This window comes from Struthio camelus, chromosome 19 (assembly GCF_040807025.1).
Source record: "Struthio camelus isolate bStrCam1 chromosome 19, bStrCam1.hap1, whole genome shotgun sequence".
In the NCBI taxonomy this organism is placed as follows: domain Eukaryota; kingdom Metazoa; phylum Chordata; class Aves; order Struthioniformes; family Struthionidae; genus Struthio; species Struthio camelus.
The window spans coordinates 7,497,813-7,511,266 of NC_090960.1; the positions used below are offsets into that span (position 1 = coordinate 7,497,813).

The 13,454-nt window shown below is 42.6% G+C and overlaps 1 protein-coding gene across 13 annotated transcripts in view; it reads right to left on the reverse strand.

The window, feature by feature from the left end:
- The window catches only part of CACNA1G (calcium voltage-gated channel subunit alpha1 G), a 162,895-nt gene continuing 149,441 nt past the window's right edge, over positions 1-13,454 (reverse strand). For all 13 annotated transcript variants that reach the window (XM_068913520.1, XM_068913519.1, XM_068913527.1 and 10 more), the window contains 3 exons: positions 11,516-11,705; positions 8,818-8,987; positions 1-4,653 (listed from right to left, as the gene is read on the reverse strand). In XM_068913520.1, the coding sequence (XP_068769621.1) occupies positions 3,799-4,653; positions 8,818-8,987; positions 11,516-11,705 (1,215 nt within the window). In that variant the 3' untranslated portion in view covers positions 1-3,798. The remainder of the gene's footprint in view (positions 4,654-8,817; positions 8,988-11,515; positions 11,706-13,454) is intronic.

The window sequence follows — 13,454 nt, forward strand, 5'->3', positions numbered from 1 at the left end:
ATAGGACACATTTGTTTTTGTCATTTGTAAAGATTTACACTCATTTTTTGTCTTTTTTCTTTTTTTAAAAAGGAACATTTTAACCCAATTTTCCCCATGAATACCACCTTTTGTTGCCCTGACCAAAAGACCTGGGTTTTGGCCTATATATCTGATACAGTATAACAATATATTAACTATTAAATACAAAGTTCTATAATATATACTAGGTTGTTACAGACATTGCAAGGTACTGTGCCTACTCTAGTCACCTTGTGTAATAGTGTACATGGGTTATTATAGCCAAAGGGGCAGAAAAGGGGAGACTGGGGCATAGCCTAATTTACAACGTAACTCTTTTGTTTGCTTTTTCTTTTTTCCCTTGAACACACCTTGTGCTGAGTGCAATCCACAGAAGTCAAAAACATTATTTTTCTTTGCCCTCCTCCAAAGAATCTGCAGTATAAACAGCCGGTAACCTAGCTATGAAAAGTTAGTTCGATGTGCAAGGGGCTGCAAAATGGACTTTACATTCTTCCAGACACGTCTGCAATCTCTCCTTCCTCACCTGTCCCACTGGCGACAGCAGAATATTCTCTTCCCATCTGTATACAGTAAATCCACAGTATTAAAGTGCTGGTGTGCTTGGATGAACTGGCTAGCAATGTAACTACTTTACCGTCAATACGGGCTGAGTTCTCGGGGCAGATGATTTATATCAGTTTAGGTCTTGCACAGCAATAGCACTGCAGTATCGTAGACCTTTAGCTTAGCTGCTTACTTTGAAACACGACCTGGATGCAGGCGCAGGAAGTAGGTTAGGGGTATTGTAATCCAGTAGGTCTGGCTCCAGGTTTGTGAAAAGAAAATTTTCGATAGAGCTGCTTCTGTTCCCAAGTCGCTACGCAGACTTTTTAACAATTTCTCTACAGATTGCTACAAAAATATAAAAAATTCTATCAACATAACCATTCTACAGGATTCCGGTGGATTTTTGTACATTTTGTTTAAAAAAAGTCAAATTCTATAAAACCCCCCAAAAGGTATTTAAAATTACGTTAAGATTATTGCACACATTGCAGTACATTTGTATTTGTTTTTCAAAAGGGCAGCTAGAAAAAACTTATCCGGTTTAGAAAACAAACTATTATACATGATTTTTTTTTTCCTGAATGCAACATCATACAATATTTTTTATTGGCTAGTCTTTATTGAATATTAATGTACGACATAAACTTTTTGTTACTCACACAAACCCTGTCAGTGGGCAAAACCCCCAAGTACTAAAAACAGAGCAGCCTTTAGGCTTTCTGTTACACTTGGAGTTGAGCTTTTGGATTAACATCATATCACCTTTTTGTGCCATGATTTTAAGCTAAAAATGTTGCATGTTATTTTCTGGGGAAGGAACTGTACAAGTAGTATCATTCCAGCTACATATACACACTGCTAATCACTAAGTGAACCAGGCTACAGCAATTTTAGTGGCCTAGCTATTCTGCCAAATTATTTAGTAAATGTGAAAGGAAAAGCTAAGGCTTATTACGAGTGTAAAATGAAAAAGGGATTAAGAATATTTTTCAGTCTTAATGCACTGTAATTTTATTATTCCCTTAAATATGATCCTGGGGAAGAACTGATGAAAGGTTTGTTTGAAATAGTTGCTTGAAATGGGCTTAACTCTGGATTTGGACTGGCATTTCAAAGCGAGTGCTCTCCGTATGGGCCCGTATTGTAGCTGCTGAAGAGAGGGAAAAGGTCCCAGCCCAGAATTAATCTAATTGCAGTAACTGGTAGAGAACATTAATCTTCGTTCTTCAAATGCACTGACTGCCCGACTTCCTGTTGAAATCCCTGCATTTTTATAGGACATGTACAGTCAATAGGGATTGTTTACGGAGTAGACTTCCTCAAATGAAACTAAAGGCGCTTAAGACCTCACTTAGGCCTATTGCGTATTAACAGCATCTTCTTCTTGCATATATACCCGAAGCAAATGCAGATACATGTAGTCACAATCATCTAATCTCTGAAAGGATAAGCGGTGGTACACCAACATGTTTCAGTGATTTGAGAAGATCAGTAGTTCTCAAGAAGTTACAAACTCCTGACTGATTGAATTAGCACAAATCCCTCTCTTGCTTGTGCTGGTTTAAAGCCGTGATCCAGCAAAGCTTTATACATGTGTGCAATTTTAAACCTGTGACTACTCACACACTTACAACTAGGCTTCCAAAGTCTTGTTGAGCCTACATCTTAATTTGATTTCATGGAGGTTCAGTGAAGTTAATGTCTGGTTTCCATCAGCATTGGGAAGAACAGGATGCATCCCACCGGGCCAAACCCTGCACTGAGCTTCATGCTGTGTCGTCCTGCTCGCTCCACTGCTACAGATTGCTTTTGCAGAGGGCATTAGCACAGAAGTAAACATTTAATTTCTGAGATGACTGACATTAAGGACAGGTTATAAAGTAAGGACATAAATTCCTTTTTTTTTTTTTTTTTTGTATCATGATGTTGTTACTTAAAGGCTTTTACTAGACTGGAAATAAATTTCAATCAGGGTCATGTACATTAACTCCAGTAGTGACAGCAAAAAAACCTGCCTGTTTTACTTAAAATCAACAGTCCTTTCAGTAGCTGTAGACCTTCTTACAGGTATTCTGCAGAATAACTTTGCAAATTTTAATAGGCCTTGATTCAGTTAAGCACATAAGCATATGGTTTTAATTTTAAAGAATTACTTAAACATCATCAACCTCAATGCAGTTTAAGTGGGAGCTTAAATTTAAGCATGTGCTTAAGCGTACTGCTGAGTCATATCTGCGCTGAGTCCTCTTGGTGCAAATCTTAAATATGGCCTTATCCTCCTTTTCACACTGGTGCAAAAAGGAGTAACTCCAGGGAAAACAGCGGACTTACCCATGTGTAAAACTGACCGAAAGAAACAGTCTTTATCTGAGACACTGGAAAAACATTTCAGAAGCGACCGTAGGCTTTTGTTGCCTGTTTCCTAGGCACATTTGAAAAGAGATCCATCGACATGTTTTTGTGACTCACCAGTGGACAATATAGAATACCTATTTATAAATCTACAACGTGTAGCACCAGCGTATAGTTAAATTGGCTCTACGTTCACAACCTTCAGACATCAGCGTTTTGTACATTCCTGGTTTTGTGCACCTGCTTTTACTCTAGATGTCACTTTTACGTAAGATTGGAATATTATTTGGTTAAAAAAAAATGCCACTGCATTTCTAGACTATGCAAATGATCTTTTTCCAGAAGACGACTGAAGTCCAAGGGGAAAAAAATAAATTACATTAAATAATTCTTATTCACTGTTGACTGTGGGATACATTTCCTCTGTAATGCACTAATTGGCTACATTTTGTGCTTTGCAAAACAAAATGAAACCCAAACAAAACAAAAAGAGAAGGGATTAAATATATATTTTTAGGTTAAAATATTCATAAAAATCAACTTTATCTCAGAAATATTCTGAGATACATAAAATAGAAGAAAATTAAACGAGTCTTTAGTCACAAAATGTACTACATCCCGCAATACTAGATTCAATTAATTTAATAAAATATAATATACATATAGATTCTGCACATTGTATTGCTTTTACCTAAGCAGAACATATGCTTAAGTAAGCGTGATATAGGTTAACCACTCTTTTAACCAGCTGGTTCTTTAATCTTTCTTTGGAAATATATTACCCAGTGCCATTTGGGAATACAGAGTTTTTTAGGTTTTTTTTTTCCCTCTATTACGTGAAAGGAAGAAACCATTTGGCACCAACAGAAAAGTAACTCAGGGGTCCATTTCCGTTTGATCAAAGGAAAAGCTAGGAAGTGTCAACAAGTCTTTCTTTGGGGTCGGAGATGTTGACATACTGTCTGGAAGCAACGACTCCCCTATATCCATCGAATCCTTGGACTCACAGGATGGTGCACGCCGTCTCAGGCAACTGTCTGCACCGGCAGGTGAGATGCTGTGAGGTCCTCTAGGTAGCAAACTCTGTCCATCAGGTGGATCTATAGATATACATGGGGGGCTCAGTTTTTTCTTCTGCCGTGTTCCTTGCAAGCCTTCCATTTCACTTACCACCTGACTTATGAAGCCAGAAGAGCTAGATGTGGAATGGTGCTGAGGGCTGTTTTCCATGGAACAAATTTCTATTGAATGTCTCCTTTGATCATCTAACCAAGAGGGCGGTTTTTTTAGAAGACCCTGGGTGTCTACACTGTGGTATTTCTTCAGGTCCTTCAGCGTAACATTGCCGGCATTGCCTATGTTCCTCTTAGGAGAGAGAGGCCAAACCTCTGAACAGGCACTCGAGGCTGTACAAGTTTCTGAAGTGAAAGGCTCCGAGGAGCTGTTTATTTCAGATACTTCTTGGTCCACTGAGTCTCCAGGTGTCTCTTGATATGAGTCTGCACAAGCACACGATGCTGGTGCCTGCTTTGAAATATTATACTGGTTGTGGGAATGCCGCTGCGTACGAACGCTCGCCCGGTTCCACGCAGCCAAGTCACTCGCTCCCGCGGGCATCAGAGCACCAGGCGACTCCTCCTTGGGCACAGCAGGGACAGTTGGGTCCGCGGGTTCACTCACCTCCGCGTGCAGATTCTCCTTGCTGTCCAAAGAGTCGTTCCTTATCGCCATCTGTATCAGAGTGCAAAGGGATTGGGAAGGAGGGGAGTTGCCAGATAAGAGAGACAGACCAAATGGAGGTTAGTAGGAGCAAGGCACAACGTTAACAGGGCACCAAACTCTGCCAAGACACCTCAGCCCAGAGCCACAGACAACACCAACTCCTATAGCTCAGCCTACGCTACCGGTGATAGCAGTTCCTGGGCTTCAATGATCTGTGGGTTTATCCTCACGAAAGTTACAGCAGAATTTGGCCCTTCCTTCATCATAAATGGTTGACTCTCAGCTTTCTCCTCTGAACTGTGGAGGATCACAAAAACCAAGTACCCTCACCCCAACATAGACATATTCTTGTTATGCAAACCATGAGGGCCTACTGCACACGCCTTTATAATTTTACCAGCCCAAGTATGAGCGGGACAGGGAAGAAGCGCAAGCGAGTTCTGTATATTCCCTTCCCTTCAGGTCAGAGAATGCTGAGGACCTGCAGCAGGATCCCCAGGGCCACCCACACCACAGCAACCATGGTCTGTGCCAGCATCAGGGTGACAGCCTGTTCCTGGCTTTGGGACAGCATCGCTGCCCTAGGCTGGAGCCAGGGCTCTGCACCAGCAGACAGCAGGAGAGCTAGAAATGATGGAGACACCAAAGTCGGACCTCAGCATCTGTAACCATTTCCATCTATTATGATGCATGAGTCCAGGCTTCCTAAGGCACATTTTGCCTTGGCTGTTTTGAGTCACATGCAGCATTAGCGCCTGCTGGCCAGGAGTGACCATGGCATGGTTTGAAGGCTTCATCTTTTCACTGCACTGCATCCCTTGTCAGAGGGTTTCTAAATCTGCCATATTAACTGGCCCTGAAAACCAGCGTCTTAAGTTTGAGAAGACTATTAAATAATCTTAAAAATTAAAAACTTCTTGAAGACGATTGGAGGAAATGCATGCAGCCAGTCTCAGTCCTTAAAAGAAGTCTAAGGACATGAAATTCCTCATACCAAGGAATGCTTTTGTGACAAATCTCCCCAAAATGATCTTAGAATTTTTATAAAAACAGTCCCAAAAGGATCGTTTGAGCCAAACGATCTCTGTTAAGGCCAAGCTGCCATCAGCTGCGGTATGCATATATGTGCACGCACAAACACAAGCAACTATTGTTGTATCTGTGCATTGGGCTCCCTTTGTTGTCTGTGACAGCTGGGAGAATATTTAATATGGCAGACATTTTTGTCCAATACTAGTGACTCCTTTCTAGTTAAAATTGTACGGTGACATACCGGTAACCAACCACAGTCAAGAGCGGAGCTAATTCTGGGTTTCTCCATGCCAATAGCCTTAGTGAGTGTTTGGGGAGAAAAAAATCACGTACATACCCTGAAGCACAGACCACAAAAGAGTAGAAGACAGAAGCAAAAAACAATTCTTGTTGTCATTGCTTTTGCTTGTACACAAACCTGTGTTGTATACGAATGCGATATTAGCCACCACCAGTTCTTTCTTTCCCAATGATACAGACATCTTGAGCATATGTTAGCAGTAACTGCTTGGATAAATGTTTCACTGACTCATTTCAAAATAAAAAGACAGACTCCCCTCCTCTGGTATGACCGTCTGCCATTACATTGGTGTAGACACCTGTAGTAGCCACAACTCAGTGTGGTCTACACCTTTAATACGCAGTCCTGGAACCAGAACCAAAAAATCAACGTGGTCTTAATTCTCCTGCAGAAAAGCCCTTGTGAAATGCACTGCCAAGGAGCATGGCCTCTGACGGGGAGCTTGGCTTTAAAAGTTCTCTGCAAGCATCTGATTTGCTAATCTTCGTCTGTGAGCTAAGTGTCAAGTTTTCCGGAGTCTAAAGTGCATGTTACCGTGGGGACCGTGTCCATGCTACAGCACTCTGAAGGGAAGGAGGTTAAACACACGGGTTTTAGTGATGGAGGAAAGTGCGTGGACCAGGAATGTGCTGGACAAGATTTATCTATGCACAAATTAAGGATAGGGGGCAGGATAAGGGGGAAGGGAAAGGAAAGAAAGAAAAGAAGAAAAAAAACCAAATCAGAATTACATGCAATATAGGTAACAATAAAGAAAAATGGGTACTGCAAATCAAAATGTTTTGGTAGTGTGGGCTACGTAATAAGCTAGTAGCGTATTAGTGATGGTGACAGGAGGAAAAAAGCAGGGAGTACTTGAGCAAGCAGCACTGCCAAGAAGGTAAAGGGAATTTGGCCTCTTTTAGGACTAAGTTTCAAAGTGTTTGGCCATCTCTTTGCCACTGCCAGGCACAAAATGCTTGCAGAAAGGACACAAACTTCTCTCCCGCCATGGATGTTATAATCCCCATAAACATGGGCTAGTGACAGGCACCCAAAGCCATGCACCTTTCTGAGTGTTGCTCAAATTCTGTCAAATTCAGGCCATAAAGATGAATGCCTGGAGGGGTCAGGTCGGCATAAGTAGGAGCTAGGGCCAGCGCTTCCAAACCTTCATGCTCAGTGTTACACAGTCCAGCCAAGAGTTTTCCAGAAATCCCAAATTAGATGCTAACAGCCCCAAAGTGGCTGGTGACACGCTGGTGTGGAGTGAGGTCCTGCTGAGGTCCCTGCTACGGCATCACTAACTTTCAGAGAGATGTAACTGGCCCGTGGACCAGAGCTGCTCCCTGTCCCAAAGCCTTTTTCTTTTCTAAAAATCACTCCAGGTGCATGGCGTGAGCAGACAAAGGAGGCAGGGGAATGAATTAATTTAAACATATGAAAGGCCTTAAGAAAAGGAAGCCTCCCAAAATATGAACAAAATTAGGTTGGGGAAGATGGCTAACATGCTGATTTATTCTAGACAGATCGGTTCAAAAGGATGGATCTGTTATTCATTAGAAGGCAAAGGAGGGTGGTTATGAACTGGAATCATGACATCAATTAGTTTCCCCATTAGTGGTGATTGGGAGAGCAGGCAAGCCCTGTGCACGCGAATACATGCTAGGAATTTCTCTTGTCAGTTTAGTATTACAGACTAATGTAATTGTTAACCTTGGTACTTCACATTCATTTTTAGAGCTTAATGAATCAACTGTCTAATTTGTCAATGTTGATTAAAAGATGAAAGAAAGGGAAATATTTTCATTTGGGAAATAAATTATTTTTCTGAAAAAAAAAAAAAGAAGAATGATCTAGGCTGTGTATATAAAACCAGACATCGGAAACTACTGAAGAAAGCGGAGTTCGGGAATCGGACATGCCTCTGGTTCTGAACCAGCAACACAACAAAGTACGTTTAAGCACATGAGAGCGAAGCACAAGTGTAAGTATTTTACTAAAAAGGATAAATTTGAACTTATGTTTCCAATCAAGTAGATTGGAATGCTTGATTAGATCTCTTAGATCTTGAGTAGAATCAGGATTTAAATCAATGAGAGGCAAAAAATGGAGATAAAACCAGTTAGAAAATGAAATACGTTCTTTTCTGTATAAAGTCAGGTTTAGCTTTTTAAACGCACATAGGAGATTCAAAAGCCTAAGTCCCATTTACAATGACACCTTTGGCCTTTGGGAATCTAACTTCATTCACTGATTTTCATTGTGACCCTGGGCTCAAAATCAGCAGGGCATGTTTTTAGCTAGTCCCTTCACTCTGACAAAGTCAAGGCTCTCGAAAAACTGAAAGATCTTAATTTTCAGTACTCGCTCTAAAAATGGTATGCTTTCGGTGAAGGTTTTGCATACGATAAGATATCCAGCTTCCTTTAAAACAGCAATGACAGTTTTCCCCTTTCAAGAAATCAGAGGAGCCAGGGGAAGGGTGGCCAGAATGCAGTCTGCAGACACTGTGTGCTTTCAAGCACCGAGAAAATCACAGCAGTTAAAAATTAGTTCCCTGAACCCCAAGGAGCCCCTGGGGAGCATTTGGCAGCATTTATGAAGTGGACAGAAAGAATAAAGTGCTAACAACGAGGAGAACATTTAGGCATGTTACCAAAGGAGATGATACCCATTACACACACCCGTTGAGCCTTTTGGATGACTTTCAGGTGCAAATGCGTCAACCTTTTTGTTATTTCTGTAGGGGAACTACAGTGCTCCTGAGGTTTCTCTGTGAATCCCTCCTTGAATTTAAAGTATGGTTAAGCTGGTAATGTGGCAATATAAAACCTCAGCAGGTTCATAAGTCTGCTTACCTGTCTGCGGAGCAGCCTCTCAGCAGAAGGAGAGTGCACAGGCCGGGAAACCTGCGGCTTGCTCTCCCTGACCCAATGATCGTGAGCTCTTATATGGTGAAAATGGTCTTTTGGTATTTGCAGGAGAGAGCTGGTGTCCGCCGGCTGGGACTGCACTGATGCCTTTGAACCTTGCAAGAGGGAGAAGAAGCAGGAATGTGACATGTCCATCTGGTGGTCACTTCCCTGTCTCAGAGACCTTCCAAAGAAAACTACTGCTTTGTACCCTGGCAAGGTGAAAACACTGAATTCAACAACCAGCTCACCATGATGGGGAAAAAAACCCACCCACCTACTAATAAATTATTCCAAAACCGTCCATTATTTCATTTTTCTTGGCATTTTCTCCTGATATATCTGGGACTAGCTCCTGTTAAGAATGGAAGATTATGAACTCAAAGTTCACCTAGGCTGACAGTTTCTACATCCCTGTTTTAGAGCCAATAACTTTGCAGGCAACCACATACCTTAACACTGAAAGGATCTGATTTTGAAAGATGCTAGAAATGGATGTCTCCGTACCTGAGTGTGTCCAGAGATCAACTACAAAGCTCTCAATTCCAGCATGCACACTGGAAATAAAATCAAAGTGAACCGCGCCTGGCAGCTTTCAAGGCTAGTTTTACAAAGCATCCCAGGAGAAGGCAATACATACTCTACAGCCTCCTTCTGACCTTTCGTGGTTGCTGGCGACTTCTTCTAAAAGGTTTGAAACGCTGCATGCCTCCCTTCCCCCACCCCTGGCCCAACATTTTTCAAAACAATTCATTTAACCTGGACTGCATCCCAGAGAATCTCATTTGTCCTGGAATCCTTCCCAGAACAACAGCCCCATTACGAAGGAGTATTCAAACAAATACCTCCTGCAAGTGCCAGTATTTCTGACAACAAAACCTTTCGCAGCTTGAAATATTGTGGCTCAGTTGTTGTGATTTATTAGAGACGCCTGGCACCTTTTGCTCTCTTTGCAGCACTTTACAATATTACCAACTGTAAACAGGTAGGGGTGACTTCCCCCTGGCAAAGCGGTGACATTGGAGGAGGAACAGGACAGCGGTACACATGCCAACGTTTTGGGCACCTTAGCCACCTTGGAGCACTTTGGCACAGTTAAGTCAACTGGAATTGCACCAGGAGGAGAAAAAGACAAGAGGTTTAATTCCTTCATGTGGCTATGAATAAGACACTTTACCTTTCCAAAACACTTGTTCTATGTTTCAGCAGAACAATTTTTCCTATGAATTCACCAGGGTTCAATGCCTGCCCGCCGCAAGCCTGTGCGGTCAGACAGGGCTGCTCAGTTCTCCAAGCAGGGAACTGGAAAGCGCAACCTTGGAGAAAAGAGGAACTTAGAAATTACCCACCTTTTGTTTATGAAGTAGTTTTTGTTCAAGACAGGACAAGTGCATCCAGATTAAGGGTCAAAAGCACAACACTGGAAACTTCCCCCTGTAGCAAATGGGCTTCTTCTCTAAGGTCAGGGATTATGACTCCAGGGAATTTGTTGGCTGTTACAGAAAAGCCATAAATTCTGGCTCCACTGAAGCTAATGGAAGTTTTGCTATTGACCTTAGCAGAATTTGACCAGGATTTTATCCACACCTTTTGCATTATGTACAAACAGGCTCTTCGAGGGACCACACTCGACCTTGAAAATTTCGTGTTACAGCAGGGACTTCTCACAACTCCAGATTCATCTTCCTCCATTGTGTCCACATTTTCTTTTTCCTGTTCAACAGCCGCTATTCATCCAAAGTCTTATTACTATGCAAATTTCAACATCTTATTTCTAATCTGTTCAAATCTCCAGCCATTCTGAGCAGCGCTGAAATTATGTTCTGCTTAGAAGCGTTCAAATGACAATGCTCATAAAAACCTCTCTGTCTTATCTGTGACAAATGTCTAAAAATGATGGCCTGCTACAAGCGAGAATTAAAGACAGCTACGTTCACTAACCAGCAGCAGGTAACCCCCAGCACACAGTGCAAATGAAAGCACGTTGATAAGGGCTGGGAGCCAGCTGCAAGTGCAGGTACATAGGTGCACGTTTAAAGACCCCTTGCCATCTGCAGCACACTGAAACTAAGAATATCTCCGAATTTAGCCCCAAGGCATATATCCCAACCACATACACTGAGAAGGACAACTCTCCACACACGCATTTTTCCATTCATCTCACACCGTCTCTCTCAAATTTGGCACATTTATGCTCATTTTGGAGACATTAGAGACATCCTTTCCCCCTCTTTCACACCTGTTCCCATGCGGAGCTTCCAAAACCTGCTAGAACAGGTCCTGCTGCAAAGTAACAGACATGAGGAAATACTTTTCAGCTGGGATTTTTGCCTGTGGGCCATAGCTACTTCAGGTAAGACAGATGGAGCTGCCAAGCCCTTATGGACCATAACCCTGGGGGAGCCAGGCAGGGGAGACCCAATGTTGGGCCAGGCCAACTTCTCACTGTAACACTACCAGAAAGCTCAGGGCACAGTAGTTATCTGCTCGGGCTGCTCCCTCTGGGTGGTGGAGGGGCTTTTCAAAGCTATTTGACAGGTCAGGACATCAACATCTGGCTGGAAGTGGAAGGCAACTTGATGCTTCCAACTGAATAGCTGGGAAAAATCCCAGCCTGATCGTGTTAAAGCTGCAGGGGCCGTACCTGAGCGCGCTTTGTGGCGCGTGGGACTGCGGTCCCCCAGGGAGGCGGCGCGGGGGCCAGCACCCGGCGGCTGGAACATGTAGCTGTCGTTGGGCAGGGAGTGGGTGCGCCCGACCGAGGGCTTCCTCACACTTAGCAAGTCCTTGCTGGGAGACAGGGTGAGCGTGTCGTCTCTGGAGCGGAGATCCGCCTGCGGAGGGGGAAAAAAAGTGAGGAAAAAAGAAATCACGGAGCTGGACAAGGAGAAGTGCCCAGAAACCCTAGCGACAGCCACTGCAATCAGGATGGCACAATGGGCATGCACACCACCAATACGTACAGGTTGCACAAATGGATCTACCAGGAAGATACACCCCTCCTTTGGTACTGTCACTAACTATCACACAGGATGAACCACAGCAACAGAGGAAGCAACACGGCAATAAAAAACCATGACTATTTCAGGGAGATGTAAAGAAGGCATCATGCCTCAAGGCCCAGCAACGGTCACATGCTTTGCATAACTTTGATCCTTGACAGTAGCAATAAAGCTCAGTGCCCTCATCAGCAAGTCAGACTTTTGCAAAGGTGACTACAGTTTTCTTCTAACAAAAAAAAAAATATCTAGTTTACAGAAAATGCCCTCTTACTCTGGCTCCCAGCACAATTTTATTGGTTTTCATCTCACATAATGAATAACTAAACCCATTTTATTGAAAGGGATATTCAAAGCTACTGCTTCAGGGTTAAAGCCATTCTCTAATTAGAAGGGAGCTAATGCAAGAGCGGGTTATCGTATATGTGTTGACTGTGGAGTTTTTGCAGCCAAAGTGTCTCTTGGAATGGGCAGCACCAGACGCAATATTCAATGAGGTAGATTCAGGCCCGATTTCATAAGGAAATGTTTCTATCCCAGAAAAGCTCTTGGGTGTTCTTGTGTTTGACGGTATTGCCAAAAATGGAAGTAAAGTCAACTTCCCTGTATATTTCTAAGAAAAGAGTTACTCCATCTTTAAAAGGTCTCCACTGAAAATCACTGAAATCAGATGTGACACTGTCGTTCAATGCAGTACATAGCTGATCACTGCTTCTGCAAAACTTTAACCCTTATTTCTGACAAATCTTCCATTCGTTCAGTGCACCACTGTTTTTCTGTCCCGAGATTTTTCCAGTTTTGTCCTTCAGTCATAAAAACAAAATTTCACTGGGGTGTTCTGCATACACAGTAAAACATGACAAGATTGAACAGATTTTACAAAAAAGAAAAAAAAGAAGGAGGGGGAAAAAAAGATCACTATTGTAAATTTAAGGAAGGAAATGCACCTTCACTGTCATGCAGCATTACTTTCAGTCCTTGAGAACAGGCGGATTTAGACAGCCTGGTTACAGCTAGATAACAGGGGTGACGGTCTCCGGATATCACTCAGGAAAGGAGAGTGAGACCTGTGCTGGCAACGCGGAGACTTGGGTTTTGAGAGCCTCTCTCTTCCTCCCCTCCCTGCCCTCCCCTTTGGGGCTGTACGTTCATATTATTTAGCTTGAAACACTAACAATGGCCTGAAACCAAAGGTTTCAAATTCAAAACCATTTGGATTTGAACATGAGAATTTGGAGTCAAGATCCTCTCCAAACCCAACCTTTAATACTTCAGGTTCATTGGCAGGATCTGATACCACAGAAGGTTCTAGTTTCTGCTCATCTTGGGAGAAATCCCGTGAGTGAACTTCATGAAAATCAGTTAAAATGGCTGCAAAATGATCTCCTGAATCCAGCTCCCAAACAGAGCCGTGTGAACACATGACTTTTTGGTTCACTGGCAGTTCTGAAAAGCAAATTGTTTTGGCTTGAATGAAAATCAAATCTGAGTTTTCTGTGAACCAAAAAAAAAAAAAAAAAGGAAAGAAAATCCCAAACCAAAACTATTTTGAGTCAACTAAAACATTCTGTTTGAGGTATTTTT